The sequence below is a fragment of the Chrysochloris asiatica genome, unplaced genomic scaffold (assembly GCF_000296735.1).
Source record: "Chrysochloris asiatica unplaced genomic scaffold, ChrAsi1.0 scaffold00007, whole genome shotgun sequence".
In the NCBI taxonomy this organism is placed as follows: domain Eukaryota; kingdom Metazoa; phylum Chordata; class Mammalia; order Afrosoricida; family Chrysochloridae; genus Chrysochloris; species Chrysochloris asiatica.
This window is the reverse complement of record NW_006408525.1, coordinates 7,261,337-7,274,601: the sequence shown is the minus strand read 5'-3', so window position 1 is coordinate 7,274,601 and position 13,265 is coordinate 7,261,337. Positions and strand designations below refer to the sequence as shown.

At 36.6% G+C, this 13,265-nt stretch overlaps 1 protein-coding gene across 2 annotated transcripts in view; it reads right to left on the bottom strand.

Moving 5' to 3' along the window:
* Positions 1–13,265, bottom strand: part of BCAS3 (breast carcinoma amplified sequence 3) — a 701,971-nt gene that overhangs the window by 583,233 nt on the left and 105,473 nt on the right. For both annotated transcript variants that reach the window (XM_006832356.1, XM_006832357.1), the window contains exon 7: positions 10,974–11,046. In XM_006832356.1, coding sequence (XP_006832419.1) covers positions 10,974–11,046 — 73 coding nt within the window. The remainder of the gene's footprint in view (positions 1–10,973; positions 11,047–13,265) is intronic.

The window sequence follows — 13,265 nt, the reverse complement described above, 5'->3', positions numbered from 1 at the left end:
ACTTCTTCATTCATTACCACTGGCTCTTGATCATATATTATCTCTTGAAATAGTTGAACATTGTCCATTAGAGGGGAGGGGCACAATGACTATGTATTCCTTCCCTCTTCTTTTGATGCTTTCTGGATCATTTGATATTGTTTACAGCTGTTTCTCCTCATTTTGAGTTGTACCCCAACAGCAAATGAAGGTCACAAAAGCTTTATCCCATTTGTGTCATCTCAATCAAATGCTACTTTGAGGAGGCAGCTCTTTCCCAACTGTATTTTCACTGTCTTCCAACCTGAAAGGTTCAACTTCCGGCATTATATCTGACAATATTCTAGTGTTATTCATCATGTTCAATATTAAATATTCTGGTGCTATCTGACAGTGTTTCACTACTACTCATAAGAGTTTCAGTGATTAAACATTCAGAAGTAGCCCTCCTCTCCTTCTTACTAGCATGACTTACCTGGAAGCTCAGCTGAAACCTGTCCATCATGGGCATATCCTGCTGGTATTTAACATACCTGTGGCACAGTTTCCAGAATCACATCAACACGCAAGTCACCACAGTATGACAGATTGACAGATTGAGTGCAATATTTCAGTCACAAAAAGGCAAGTATGGTAATACTTACATCAAATAAGCCAATAAAGAAAACAAAGATTATTAGTGGCCACCACCAGTGGGATGGAGAGGCAAAAGGAGGGGTTTCTACTTGGGAAGCATTAAGTTAATGTAGCAGCATTTCCTGGGACAGATTAAAGTAACTGAGGAATTCAGTCAGAACAGACTTGACAACGCTTCAACAGCAACATCAAGTGAGACATACATGTCTGAGGAAGGACAAAAGACTTGTCACGTGGTCCCATCTCTTAAGGAAATCACAATACCTTCAGATAAAGGCACACTTCAACTACAAAACGAAATCAACCATAGGTCTATAAAATTGACTGTTACCGCAGCTCTGAGTTTATCATTAACAAGACTAGAGATAATACTCAAACAAAACTACTAAAACAAAAAAACAAACAAACAGAAGAAGAATCAAAACATTTTAATCAAAACATTCTGGGGGGAAAATGCCGTAACTTTTGCATGTTATACAATGTGTGCATGCATATAACTTGCATGGTTTTGGTGTTAATTGCTGTCAAGTTGGTTCCAACTCATAGCGACCTTGCATAGGGTTTCCGAGGAGTAGGTGGTGAGTCTGAACCACCAACCTTGTAGGTCAAACCCACCCTGCAGTCCTCTGCTTATCCTACAGCACTACACCAGGGCTCCTTGCACAACATACAGGAAACAAACCCCGGCAGGAGTGCATATGACATGCGTTATTTGCATTAATGGTACAATAGCTGCACAATGGTACCAGCAGTCCAACACAATTACATAGACGTGTGCCTCACTCGCTGGTGCTGTCGGCTTCATTCTGATCCAATTCCTCACTCACTTTAATCTGTTCCAGAAAACTCTGTCACTAAATGAAAATGCATTTTATCTCTATTACTTTTAGTGGGGAAAACTATAATGAGTTCTATACTAACAGTGGTTTGGAATAGTCACCATGTTAATTGTCATAAAAGCATCACTGCATAGAATGACTTAAACATTAATAGTCATAACAGTGCTATTTATTAAAGCCAAATCATGTTATTTATTAAACCCAAAGGTCCATCAGCATGTGAATAAACAAATTGTATTATACCCATACAATGAAATTCCAGTCAGAAATAATAGGAATGAATTACTGACAAAGACAGCAAGATGAATATACTTCTAAATAAATATGCTAAATAGAGTAAGCAGGACCAAAACAAAACATATAAATACTACAATTCCATTTAGATAAGCTGCTGCCACTGCCGCTACTGCTACATGCCCTCTAGTCGGTTACGACTCATAGAGACCTGTCTAGGGTTTCCCGGAGCTGTAAATCAGAAAGCCTCATCCTTCTCCCTCAGAGTAGCTGGTGAATGCGAACTGCTGACTCTGTGGTTAGCAGTCCAATGTGCAACCCACTTGCTACCAGGCCTCCTTATACAAACCACTAGAAAACTAAAACTAATCTATAGTGACAGAAAGTATGTCAGTAGGATGGAGTAAGGAAGGATTACAAATGGCCATGAAGAAATTTACTGGGAGGGGGAGGAAGCTTTGTGACAGATAAGAGGGTCCTCAAACAGATTGTGGAAAAATGCCATTCTCTTTCACTCCATTTTGCAGGAACTTATTGAGGCCCCTCAAATGATCATGATCTTTTTTTGTGGTGCTAGTTTCATGGATATATACATATGTCCAACTTAACACATTGTACACTTTATATATCATTTATTGTATGTCAGTAATACCTTAATTAAGCTGTTAAAAGCATGAGTGTTTCTCTGCTTCAAATTATAATTCAGTGGGAAAATGCGGTTAGTGTATTCAGGAAGTTGCACTAATAAGTGAATTTCAAAACATTTTAATGTTTACTGCTGCAATTTAAGAGCAATTGGTTGTAAAATATTCTACAAGAGTAAGTCAAAAAGCATTGCTATGCATATGTTCCAGTTCATTCATGGCTGGGTTTATTCCGAACAAAATGTATTTAAACATGTCTCTGTGATCAGTGGATGGCTGCAGACATTTTCTCTCAGTACGAGAGACACAGTTTGGCCATCCTGGCCTCCAAGAAACACTCTCGGTGCACTTCTTCCAACACAGATCTGTTGGTTCTTTTGGCTGCCATTGGCACTTTCAATATTCTCCTCCAACACCATAACTCAAAAGCATCAGTTCTTCTAAGGTTCTCCTTATTCACTGTCCAGCTTTTGCATGCATATGAGGTTATTGAAAATACCATGGCTTGGGTCAGGTATACCTGACATCTTTGCTCTTCAACACTTTAAAAGGACTTGTGCAGCAGATTTGCCCAATGCAATACATCGTTTGATTTCTTGACTGCTGCTTCCATGAGTGTTGATAGTTGATCCAAGAAGAATGAAGTCCCTGACAACTTCAATCTTTTCTTTGAACTGAAGAAAAAAATTCAAGCCTCAAGTTTCATTATTGAAGGATTCTCTGGGCAAATTATTGAATGATGCATAAAGTGTCAAAAGAAGATGCAAGTAATACAGAGAGTCACTATACCAAAAGGAAATGGTACCATTTGGTACCACTGTAGCATATGATCAAGAGCCAATGATACTGAAGGAGGAAGTCCAAGGTGCACTGAAGGAATTGGCAAAGAACAAGGCACCAGGAACTGATGGAATCAAAATAGAAATCTTTCAAGAAAGTGAGGCAGCACAGGAGGCACTCACTCAACTCTGCCAAGAAATATGGAAGACAACTATCTGGCCAATTGATTGGAAGAGATCCGTATTTGTCCCCATTCCTAAGAGAGGTGACCCAACGGAAATGTAGAAATCATCGGACAATATCTTTGATATCCCCTGCAAGTAAACTTTTACTAAAAGTAATACAAAAACAGCTACAAGCATACATTGACAGAGAACTTCTAGGGGTTCAAACCAGATTCAGAAGAGGCCGTGGGACGAGGGATATCATTGTGGATGTCGGATGGATCTTGGCTAAAAAAGCCAAACATTAGATCAGTATATAGGGGAACAACAACACTAGTGAGGTACACACACCATAAAATGACCAAGCATGCAAGATCAAAATGACAGCATTCATCTAAGAAAACATTCAAAAGAGTGGGGAAAGAAGGAGGAATGGAAACCAGGAACACAAAGATGAGTGATCTTATATTGAGGGATTGCAAAGTGAGCTCAAAAGGCTATGGTGAGAGTTTGCGGGGATAGCTAAAGGGTACTATATGCAGATTTTCTGAAAGGACACAGATGATCACAGGAGTTTATTGTAAAGAAGTTTTAAGAAACTTGAAAATCACACTGGTGAGAAAATGAACAGGAAGGTTGTGTCAAGGAATTTTTCTCACCACAACAACCATGTACCTGCTCATTCTTGGAGGGCAGTAGCAGGGGATCTATGAGAACGTCATTTGGAAACCTTACCCCATCCACACTATAGTCCTGAGCTTGCCCCTTCAGGCTTCTTGTTGATACCAACACTTAAAGAACATTTAGAAAGGAACATAACTTTAATCCTTAAAGGATGCCAAAACTGCTGTTTTGACATAGTGTAAATCAAAGATTGTAGAATTCCTCAGGGAAAGATTAGAAAAATAGAAACATTTTCTGCAGAAGTGTATAGATCTCATTGGAGGATATCGAGAGACAATATCTTCACATGTTGGTATTTTTAAAATAAAGGTTTATTTGATTTTGTCGCAGTACTTTTTGTCTTACAAATACTTATAGTGTGTTTCTCTGAGGTCTTTATCCATTTTTACCTACAAGCAAACATCTTGGTAGGCCATTTGAGATTTGTAACAGTTTCAGGATTACAAGGGAATTTGTCCCACATGTGACTGAGATGTGTCAATACATCAAATACTTTTTTTTTAAAAATTTTGTTTTAAAATAAATAAATTGTTTTCTCATTATTACCATTTCATATAACAATATAAGTGTCAGTTTACAATAACAGATTAATCATACTCACTGAGATGTGTTCTACGTATGATTCTAAATTGTAAATCAAATGTTACAATATACTGGCTTTTTACCTTAACCTCATATGAAAACTAAAAATTTGTGTTGTGATTAAGTGAACCTGAGTCACGATAAATGTACACAATTAACATTCAAGCTAATGTACCCTGTGACTAAAGGCAGCCCTATTATTTACATATAACATTAAAAAAAAAAACAAAAAACAACTCTACATTGCCTGAGAGAATGTGGTTTAAAAGGTGCCTGGGTCAAACACACGCAGACAGAGCATGACGCTTCCTTGAGATGTGCCTCCTGAAAGAAAATCCCTTCACAATCGTATTATTGTTTTCTTTCCTGAAGATTTCACTCCACCCATCAGGAAATGGACAGGTGAGAGGTTCTGAACAATGCAAGATGAATCCCACCCACAGAGGAGCCTACTTCATATCTTAGGACAGTTAAATTTTATGATTTTCAAGGTACTTTCTACACACAATATTCTATAATTCTCATGTTCTAAACTTAACGTAATGTGTATAATATAGTCCTACAAAACACAATACATTGTACAAAACATTCTCTAAAGTCTACAATAAGCTGTTGATTACTGCTACTATTATTATGATTAGTTTGCTATTATTCTTGTGGTAGTCAGCAAGATCCTTACTCACAGCAGCAACATTCTGGGAATTGGTTAACATAAAAGGCACCATGAACTCCGTTTTCCTAATAGAGTGTATATATTTAGATACTGTCCATGTTTTTCCTGCATCTCTCTAATTATTACATAACAACTGCTTTAATCCCAGGATCAGTAGCACAATAAACATTATCTGTTATCAAGACTTTAAATGGCTTTTCTGGAATGATCATGGTACAGTCTCTCACCATAATAACAGCAACAAGCACTAGAATATTAAAATCAATGGCATTTTATGATGAATGTCATCAGTGAAAGAGAGTCCATTTTTGTTTTTGTTTTCTCCCATTTGGGGCTAAGTACACTATGTTTATTTCTAAAGAATAAACGATGAGGACACACAGGGATTCTTCCCATAGCAATTTTCTTCCTTTGAATGATAAATTATGAAAAGAAAAATTGTACATAAAAAAAAAATCTTACTGGCTTTTCCCAGAAATAATATAATAGACAAAACTGAATATGGGAGTCCTGGAGTGGCGCTGTGGGATAAAGCACTAGATCTCAAGGTGGTTTGAGCCTCAAGATTGGTGGTTCAAACTTACCAGTCACTTCTTGGAAACCCTATGCTGGGTCGCCATGAGTCAGAACCAACTTGACAGCACTTAACAGTAACAATTGTGAATATAAGTAGTCAGCAAACGCCAAACCAGCTGGTATTCACAAAGCATTTGGCAGGATATGTATGGAAAGCAACCTGGACAACCTGTATTTCTCCCCGGAAAGCATGGGAGGGTCTTACAATTTTGATGTCAAAACCCAGATTGCATATATGTGTTTCCTTATATTAAGAGGTTTATTCATTCATAAAAAGCAAAGAAAACTCATGTAGTCACAAACAAAGAGTCAAAGAAGATAAAGACTACATTTTCAAGGTGTATACAACATTGCACAATGTCTTCAAGCATCCTCCACACAATTATGCATGGTTTTCTACATCTCTGTTTAAACCCGCTGCCATTCAAGTCGACTGCAACTCACAGCAACCCTATGGAGGGTTTCCAAAACAGAATGCCTTGTGTGTCTTCTATAGAGCAGTTGGTTGATTAGAACTGCAGACCATATGGTTAGTAGCCCTATGCGCATCATTTCTGTTTACACAATACTGAATATTTTGCAGAAATATTGTTTCAAAATATGTATGTATGTATGTATGTATGTATCTATCTATCTATCTATCTATCTATCTATCTTTCCTAAGAAGTTACTGCTTAAACACAAACATATGTAAGTACCATTTACACTGTGTGTGTGTGTGTGTGTGTGTGTGTTTTTAACATACATAAAGAAGAGACAAAAATCAATAGCAAACACAACCAATATTACTATGGGCACTCACTTTTCACTTACTAACTATTTTTCAATATATTACACAGCAAAACCTGCAAAAGTTAGAACTTGCGTAAGGTGGAAACCTGTCAGAAGGAAAACATGTATTTCCACTAAAAGTGATTGAAAAATAAAAAGTGGTGAAGACTATACACACCTTGTCACAAGAGGAACACTTGAGAGACTCAGAAAGACAGGACAATCCAAAAAACTTCTGACTGTTACCAGTCTCAATGCATGTATGTACATGTGTGTACACTATGTGTACATTCTACAATATGTATAAAATATTTCAAATGTTTAATTATGGAAGTTCATGATTAAAACATTTGAGAAATTCATGTTAACAATTTATAATATGACACTTTTATTTTAAATTTAGATTAGCTTTTTACTTCTCTTTAGCATGTTGTGAGGTGAAAGAAAACATCTTTAAAAAATGTACAGAATAGAATTATTTCTTGGCTTTCCTTGAAGCTATGAGTTCTGGAACTAAGATGTGGGCTAACTAAAAGCATACTAGTCATTTTGAAATCAAAAGAGAAAGGAGTATATCCTTAAGATATCAAAAGCTTAAAAAACCCTTGGTCACTAATGACATCATAAGAACATTTCAATAGCCCTGGATGGCCTGCTTCCTAATTACATGACTTATTTAAGTTCTTGTAACTTCATTAGTAAGGAACCCTGGTGGCTCTTAGATAAGCACTGGACTGCACTGTGGGAAAAATGTTGAAAACTTCTTAGATATTATCAAACATCTTAAAGAAATGAGTTGCTAGGCCTATGGGCTAAGGACCATAGTCTCGAGGGACAACATAGTTAATTGGCATAAAATAATCCATAAAGACAATGTTCTATTATTTGTTTGGTGAGTAGCGTCTGGGATATAGAAAGATCATGAGTGGTCATCTAAGGTGCAGTTATTGGTCTCACCACGTGTGGAAGAAAGAAGAGTGATGAGAATTGAAAATGCTTGGAATCAGTTACTCCAATGAACTAACAGAACATGGGAACGCCAGTCTCCAAAACTCTGAGATAAGAAGTAGATGGTACCCGATTACTACTACCCAATGTTCTAAAAGAGATCACGGTAGAAGATACAGGATAGAGCAAGAAAAAGTGTGAGGGGAAACTCAAAATTGTTTAAAAAAACATTTTATTAAAAGACCAGGCTTGCTCGTGAGTGTGACACTGGAGGAATCTGAGACTGTGGTCCTCAACCACCCTTCAGGTCTGGAAGGGACCTCACCATCTTGGTCCAATTTTCAACCAAGCAATAGACAGTATACAGGGGAGACAACAACACTAGTCAGGAGCTCACCACGGAATGGTTAATCGTTCAAAATCAAAAAGGCAACATTCACTAAAGGACAAAGCTGAGAAGGGATGGGAAGATGGGTAGAATAGAAATGGGAACAACAGGGAGGAAGTATTGTTGCATGGAAGGGATTGCCATCTTTGAGATGAAACTAAGTATATGCTTTGTTTAATTTAAAACTGATTATCTTAGTCAAAGAGCTGTTGGAGAAAAAAAAAAAAGAAATTCCCTAACATCATGAAAGAGGAGAAGATAAGCATTCAAGTAGCTGAACGAACCCCAAACAAGATAGACTCCAAAAGAAAATCACCAAGACATACCATAATCAAACTCTCCAAAATCAAAAATAAGGAAAGAATCCTGAGAGCAGTTTGGGAAAAACAAAATGCCACCTGCAAAGGAAAACCAGTAAGATTAAACTCTAATTTTTCAGCAGAAACCATGAAGGCTAGAAGGCAATGGGAAGACATATACAAAACTCGGAAAGAAACAACTGCCAAACATGAATCATATACCCAGCAAAACTGTCCCTCAAATATGACGAACTTAAAACATTTTCAGATAAGCAGAAATTATAAGAATTTGCAAAAACCAGGCCAACTTTATAATAAATACTAAAGAGAGTCTTTTAGACTAAAAACCAACAACAGCAGACAAACAACCAGAGATTGACATATATGGCAACACTGCCCAGAATTCAATCCAGATATAGAACTATTTAAAGTAAAACAGAAGTACAACACTGAAAATAGATATCATTTTATAATGAAGACAACTACAAAGCAAAGTGAGGGAAATGTACAGTTACAGAATTTCAAATGGTAAGGAAGTCAAGTAGATTTCAAAATAACCTGAAAGACACTTAATACACCTTCACATCAAAGCAAGAAAAGGAAAATCCATGAAGATTTTACAAACATTAAATCAATGAAGAAAATAAAAAGAAAATGCACACACACAAAATGAACTCAGCACAGGAAAATATGCAGAACAAAAAAAAATCAGCAGCACCACTTAAAAAAAAAAAAAAATACAGCAAAATGAATGCAATCAATTCATACCCATCAATAACTGCACTAAAAGTGAAAGGATTCAATACACCCAGAAATCCCTCTCTTGGCATAGATTCACAAGAAATAAGAGCAAAAGCACAAGTAGATATCTGCACACTGATGTTCATCACAGCATTAGTCAAAAAGATGGTGACAGCCTAAATGTCCATTAATGAAAGAATGGATAAAATAACGTTGGTACATACACACAATGAAATACTGTGCAACCTTGAAGAATAATGCTGAATCTGCAAAAAGACCTCATAACATAGATGAACCTGGAGAACATTGCGCTAAGTTAAAATAGTCAATCACAAAAGGACAAAAATTTCATTAAAACATTATTGCAAAAACTTAAGAAAAGGTTTTCATACTAAAAAAAAATTCTTTGATAACAGGTTACCAGAGGTGGTTAGGAAGGGAGAGGAATTCACTGGTTAGAAAGCAGACACGTTAGCTTAGGTGAGAGGGAAGACAATATACAAGAAGAGGGAGGGTGGCAGAGAATGATGAAGATAGGTATGAATACGGAGGTATGCATAGGCTCAAGGAGACAGAGGTAAATAGTGATACACACACAGCCTTTGGAAGGACAGTGTTCTGTGCGTAGATACATGGATTGAGACATAGGCTGAATAGGTAAGGGAGGAAGAGTGGCATATATATTATCTGTTCTTATTATTATAAAAGTGACTATTCGATTGATATAAACAAAAAAAAAATCTATTAATGATGCCAGTCTTCTATTTCAAGAATATATTACAATCAAGTGCTGCCTTTCTTTCATCTCTTGCTATTACCCTGTGTAAGAGTACAGTGGTGCCATACAACAAGCACTGGGCTGCAAACTACAAGGTCTGTGGTTCGAGTCCACCAAGTGTTCAAAGGGAGAAAAATGAAGCTTTCTGCTCCCACAAATACTTAAATCTCTGAAACCCTAAACAGGGTAGCCATGAATTGAAACCAACTCGATGGTACTTAACAACAATCATCCATGTATGAGAAAATAGTGATAATAAAATTAATGAGAGTGTCTGAGTCACGGCAAACCCTAAATAAGTTTTATTTCCCTTTTCTTTTGTTTTTGTGAGAACATAGCGTTATGATTACAAAGATACTAAGACTTCTTGCAAGCAGCCATGCAAGGCACAACAAATGGTCTCTATCTACCTGGAGCAACCGAGGAAGCAGAGTCAAGAGCAAGAGGAGGATATGAAATATGTGGCTCAATGGCCCCATGAACAACTGTTTCCATTTCAAGGTGACCAGAAAAACTGGATGGTGCCCTGCTATCATTACTGAACATTTCGATCAAAGATTCCATAGAAGAAACCTGATCAAAAGAGGGAAAAAATAAAACAATGTCAAATCCTTGTAGACTCTAGACTTTTGGAAACTGCTATCCTGAGATCATCTTTAAACTTTGAACCAAAAATACCACTAGAAATCTTAAATAATAACCTATTTTCTTTCTCCTCACTAGTCTTTACTAGGTCTTTATAATCTGTACCTGAATTATAAATACTAATATGATATTTTGATGAATGGAATACCATGTCTTTATTATACAAATAATAAAGAAAATAATACTGGCAAAAATAGTCAGATTCTTTTACTTTTTTCAAACCTGTGTTGATGAACACTGTATAATAGTTTTGCTTAACTTAAAAAAAAAGAGTCTACCTTGAGGATTATGCTCTTTTAAGAACTATCTGTATGGCATCAAGTTGACAGCAGCAACTCCAAAGATTAGATAGGAAGCTTCAGAAGTAATGTGCTTATGTTCACGAAAAACAACACAGAAAAGGAGAGTTGAGAATGGTGGCACAACTTGAAGAATGTACGCAATGTCACTTAATTATACATGTAGAACTTGTTGAATCAGTGTGCATTTTGCTCTCAATAACAACAAAATAGAATTTAAAGAGAGATGAAAAGATACTAAGAAATCAAAATTCCCTCTGGAACAATAATACAAATAGTTCATGTTCAAAGACTTTTTTTAAAATGTTCTTACCCAGAAGATCCAATGCTCTTACAAACACCAAGTAGGGGTCTTTTTTCAGCAAAGTTGTCACACTTTTGAGTACCTAATAGAAAGCATAAAATAACATGTAAGCTTTGAGAAGTATTCTTGCCTACCTGTCATTACTTCCATACTCTCAAAATACTTATAGCTGAAGATACAGCACAACAGTCTCTAGACACTGATATCATTTATATACTTGTCTGGAAAAAAAAAAGTAGAAAACCAGTATTTTAAAAAATCTTGTGGTTGCTGTTGATGGTGGTGGTAGGAAAATACTTACAAACAACATTATCTGGTAAGAAACTCATATTTAGAATATATAAAGTACTCTAAAACTCAATGGTAAAAAGCAAACAATCCAAATAGAAAAAGAGCAAAACTGAAAAGAATATGTGGATAGCAAATAAGCATATAAGAATATGTTCAACATTGCTCGCCATTGTTGTTGTTGTTGTCATCAAGTCAGTTCTGACTCAGCAGCTCTGTATAGCGTATCTATGCTTTAAATGTTTCTCTGTCGGAGCACTTGGTGGCTCGAACTGTCACCCTGTGGTAAACAGTCCAGTATTTATCCTACAGAGCCACAGGGCAACTGGGGAAATAAATGCATATTAAGACCTCAATAGGATATCACTACACACCTATTAGAATAGCTAAAACAAGAAATTGCGAAAACATCAAATGTTACAACAACAATACACATATATGGGTGTGTGTGTGTGTGTGTGTGTGTGTGTGTGTATGGTGCTACTAATGATTATTTGCTGTAGAGTTGGTAGACCCTGGATAGGGCAGAAAACTTCATTTCTCTCCTGCAGAGTGGCGGGTAATTTCGAACTGCTGACCTTGACATTAAGCAGCGTAACTTGTAACCCACTACACTACCAGAGCTCCATGTGTGTATTTATTTAAAGAGAGTATATATTACTTCTTAAATGCATAAAGAAATAAGAATAATAAAGACCCATTTCTGGAGAGAGATGTACTTCTTAGGGGGCTAGGAATGAGATATTATTTGTGAAATAGGCCAAGGGAGATTCAGTACTAACAATGTTTTCATTTCCTAGGATGAATGGTAGGTAAAAAGAATGCATAATGGTAATTATCTAAGTCAATGAATCCTTCCCAGAATAATCAGGTTTACTCCACAGGAGAGCAGGCTAATGGTTACACATTTAGACTGTGACCTGCCCTCATATAATATCATAGTTTAAAACTATGATAGTAATAACTAAAGAGTGAAAAATAAATGAAGACAAGTTGTAACATCCCTCTATACCAGACCATCTGATCACCATTAAAATAGGATTGAGATAAAAATATAAAAGAAAAAAATATTAAAGACAACTAATGATTACATAAAGTTATAGAAGCATATAACATTAGCTTCTATAACAAATCCATGATTATGTGATACGAAAGAACAAAAATATGCTTGTTCAAACATTAATTTACTATGGATTGTGCGTTATCCCTATTTATCAGATTTCTAAATTAACAATATGACTTTTGATGCAAGTTCAAGTGACAAATTAATTGGCCCAAAGTCTATATTATTTATGTTTTAAGTTCATTATAACTGAACTTCATCTATACAATGCCAATTCTTAACTACTTTCTACATTACTAAATATAATGTGAAAATGCTTGACATCAATAACTTTATCTTCAATAATACTTATTTTCTTTCTCCTCACTAGTCTTTACAAGGTCTTTATAGTCTGTACCTGAATTATAAATACTAATTTGATATTTTGATGAATGGAATACCATGTCTTTATTATACAAATAATACCGGCAAAAATTGTCAGATTCTTTTACTTTTTTCAAACCTGTGTTGATGAACACCATTTGTTTCCACTGACCTACTGAGCTTCTATCATGGAGGGCGGCGGTTAAATGATGTGCGAGAACTGCGCAGACCTGGTGGAGGTGTTAAATGAAACCCAGACCACGGAGCAGCAGGGTGAGAGGTGTCTGGAGACCAGGTCCATGGGGAGACGCTGCCTAGTGGGAAGAGACTGCAGAGGCCGGCCAGGCTGTCCTACTTACTCCGAACGCGAGAGCGCCATCCTAGCCTAAATGTTGGATCATGGCTTTGAGGCGGGGTCGGCCAACTTAGAGACCCACAAGTGCAGCCCAAAGTGTCTCACTACAACCCAGTCTCCCCTGCTGCGCTTCACCCTCTTGATTGACAACCGAGGATGGAAATCCCGCCTTTGAGCTGGACTTAAGGGCCCTAGCACAAGGAGATTCCTATTTAACAGCAACCACGCAACC